The sequence below is a fragment of the Micropterus dolomieu genome, linkage group LG10 (genome assembly GCF_021292245.1).
Source record: "Micropterus dolomieu isolate WLL.071019.BEF.003 ecotype Adirondacks linkage group LG10, ASM2129224v1, whole genome shotgun sequence".
Lineage (NCBI taxonomy): Eukaryota > Metazoa > Chordata > Actinopteri > Centrarchiformes > Centrarchidae > Micropterus > Micropterus dolomieu.
The window spans coordinates 29,613,750-29,617,017 of NC_060159.1; the positions used below are offsets into that span (position 1 = coordinate 29,613,750).

A 3,268-nucleotide genomic window follows, 5' to 3' on the forward strand; every position below is an offset into this window, starting at 1 on the left:
CGTCCTAAATGTCGTAAATGCCCGCCCTCCTGGTCTGATCCATCTAATTAAGAGTTCTTTTTCAGCTCAGCTCAGTCCGTAAGGATTAGACCGGGAACCGGAGGGTCGCCGGTTCGAGTCTAGCTCGTGTTGCTGTGGTTTCTGTTTGTGTGTGTAAATACTAACATAATGACAACAGAGTTTCCCCTCGTGGGCTTAATGAAGTACACAAGAAGAAGAAGATCAGTACAAACGAGAGAGCCAAGTTTTATTGGAATTCACAGCTGGATGATAGAAAGTGGAAGAAAACTCGGCTTTGACCTGAAAAATCTTTATTTCCAACAAGGTAAAAGAAATTCATTCATAAAATTTACCCTGTAAATTCTGGATGGATCAAACATTTATTCATCTTTTCTTTCATTGTGATTCTACAAAGACGCAAGGCTCAGGCGTTTCCTGGGGAAATCCTCCACAAACATTTACAGAGTTGTGGAGGTGAAGCTTGTTGTTAACGTGTGATGAATTTACCCTTTGATCCCGTGGCTGCTCGCCTCTTTGCATGTCTTTGTTCTTCCCGGAGCGTTTTCGCTTTCTGATCAGGACCAGTGACAATCTTTCTTTTTTATGCACAGATCTTTGTGATGAGGGAAACGTATCATCTGACTATTTCTGTAACTGATAATAAAGAATCAAATACAGCCGGATCCTCCTGTGATGTCGTTAGCATGAAGCTAGCTCCAGATTAGCCTGAAACTTTTCTCTCTTTGGAATATTGAAGCTGCTGCTGGCAGGTCTTTCTTTCCGTCTCACCGAGACAGACGTTTCAGTCACAGTTAATTAACAACTGTCAAACATTAAAGCGCTGAAGCTGGATCAAAAGTCAACATGTGGACAGGAAGTGGTTTCTCTTCAGGGCAGGTGAGTCCAGCTTTCTGAAAACTATTTAAACATTTGATGTGAAATAAACACACGTTAATAAACATAATGATATCAGCAGGATATAAAAGACCTCTCTGAGGGTCCGGCTGCAGGAAGTCCTGCTCCTGGACTTCGAGTACAAGTTCTCCAGACGAAATGACGTCCGTAAACCCTCTGACGTTCAGCCAATCATGGGCGACGTCACCGGCAGGTGCAGGACCCCGAGCAGATCTGACACCTGCACCGGCAGAGACCAGCAGCGCCCTGCCCGAAAAGTCCCCGGTCTGGTACCCGCACCGGCAGAGACCAGCAGAGACCAGCAGCGCCCTGCCCGAAAAGTCCCCGGTCTGGTACCTGCACCGGCAGAGACCAGCAGCCTCTCAGGTCCCTGGTGATGTTCCTCCCTGCTGTCTCTCGGCCTCATTGACCGGGTTCAGCTCTGAGGAGTTCTTGTTGGGCTGGATCTTGTTCTGGCTGCTGTCAGTCCGTTGTCTCTGGTGCGCCCGGTTGCAGACCTGGACCAGGCCTCGGCTCAGCTCTTTGCGGATGTTGTCGCTGGACAGGACGTAAAGGATGGGGTTGACGGCGCTGTTGACGGTGGACAGGCCGAGCGAGATGGTGTAGGGGGTGTACAAGGTCCTCTCGAACAGACAGGTGTTGTCCTCCGGCCGCAGGAAGTGGAAGATGACGGCTCGGGCCAGCAGGAGCAGGTGGTACGGGGAGAAGCAGACCAGGAACAGCACCACCACCGCCACCGCCAGCCAGCGGACGTGCTGCTTCTGCTCCCGCCGCAGCCCCGTGCTGCGCTGCACGTTGGCCAAGATGCCGCGGTTGGTCACCACCAGCACCAGCAGCGGGATCAGGAAGCCGACCACGAAGCGGGCGTAGTTGAAGCCTGTCACCGTGGAGGATTTCTGACTCGGCTCGAAGCAGTGGCGGTCGCCCCCCTCGGTGTTGCCCTCCTTCATGATGAAGACAGGGACGTGGCCGAGCGCCACCAGCAGCACGATGGAGAGGGCGACGAGGACGGCGAAGCGCTGGCGGCGCAGGCCGCGGGACTCCAGGCCGTAGACGACGGCGACGTAGCGGTCGCAGGAGATGCAGCAGAGCAGGAAGATGCTGATGTACATGTTGTTGAAGAAGATATAGCCCGTCACTTTGCAGGAGGTGGAGCCCCACGGCCACAGGTGACCCGCACTCACATAGTACGCCCACAACGGCAGCGTGCCCAGGTAGGTGAGGTCACACAGCGACAGGCTCCACAGGTAAACGCCCAGCACATTGTTCCTGCGCACCTGCAGCCAGGTGAGGTAGACGGTCAGCAGGTTGGCGGGCAGCCCCACGGCGAGCACCAGGCTGTACAACAGCACCAGCGGCAGCCGGCCGTCTTCGTACGGGGGGTCACATGAGCTGTTGGTCGCAGAAACGGCCCCGGTCACCGCCGGCTCCTGCATGATGACGACCAATCAGAGTGAAGAACAGGGCGTCGGCCAATCACAGTGAAGAGGAGGGCGTCTGCAGAAGCACAGAAGAAGAGAATGAACAAGATGAGGATGAGACGTGTTCCACACAGACACGAGGCTGACACCCGAGCCACTTCCTGTCACAGCCGAGAAAATAAAAGAACAAACGCTTCGAGCTTCCTACTCAGTCTGTGATTGGCTGTCTGAAAGGAAACCCCCTCCACAATAACTGCTCCGCATTTCAGATGTGTTTTTTTTGAGTTTTCGCTGTGTGAAACCTCGTATCTCCAGGCTGAGCTTCACTGTTTAAATCATCTGGAGATATGAGGTTTTAGTACAAGTCAGTGACCTTTTAGTAAACTCTGTTTCCTCTTTTCTTCTTTTTCCTCTTCTCGGACGGTTTGAGTCACCGAGATTGAGGAACAAACCACCTGCCTGAGAGCGTGCACGCTTTACTGATCACTACTACTACTATTATTATTATTACTATTAATAAACAGCTTTTGATTAGACAAAAAGAATTTGTGTCTGTTACAGAATTTACTGCTGTTGTAAATAAGTACAGTAACTTTAGTTTTCTACAACCTCGCACCACTTTTATTATATCCAATAGGAAGCTCCTCTTTATCGTCACGACTACGTGTTTTCATAATAAAGGAGCTTTACAGCTAATCAGAGCTGTGGGGCTGATCATTTCCTTTTAAAGGGTGTTGCAAATCCAGTTTAACTACATTTTATCTCGCCACAGTCAAGTGAAAGTGGCAAGTAACGTTGAAACAATGAGCCACAGTGGCTGGTGAACTAAAAAGTTAAGGTCAAGCCCTGTGTATGTGTATACATGTACGTATGTATATATACACGTATATATGCACAGTATCTCACAGAGTGAGTCTGCCCCCCACATGTTT

General features: G+C 50.7%; 1 protein-coding gene across 2 annotated transcripts in view; it reads right to left on the reverse strand.

Moving 5' to 3' along the window:
- Positions 1–221: 221 nt before the first annotated feature.
- Positions 222–3,268, reverse strand: part of LOC123977767 (probable G-protein coupled receptor 132) — a 5,988-nt gene continuing 2,941 nt past the window's right edge. The window contains exons 1-2 of one of the 2 annotated variants that reach the window (XM_046060727.1): positions 2,545–2,560; positions 222–2,412 (exon numbers count right to left, since the gene is read on the reverse strand). In XM_046060727.1, coding sequence (XP_045916683.1) covers positions 1,278–2,351 — 1,074 coding nt within the window. In that variant the 5' untranslated portion in view covers positions 2,352–2,412; positions 2,545–2,560 and the 3' untranslated portion in view covers positions 222–1,277. Of the gene's footprint in view, positions 2,413–2,544; positions 2,561–3,268 lie in introns of those variants that run through there. The other variant, XM_046060726.1, reaches the window with a different exon arrangement.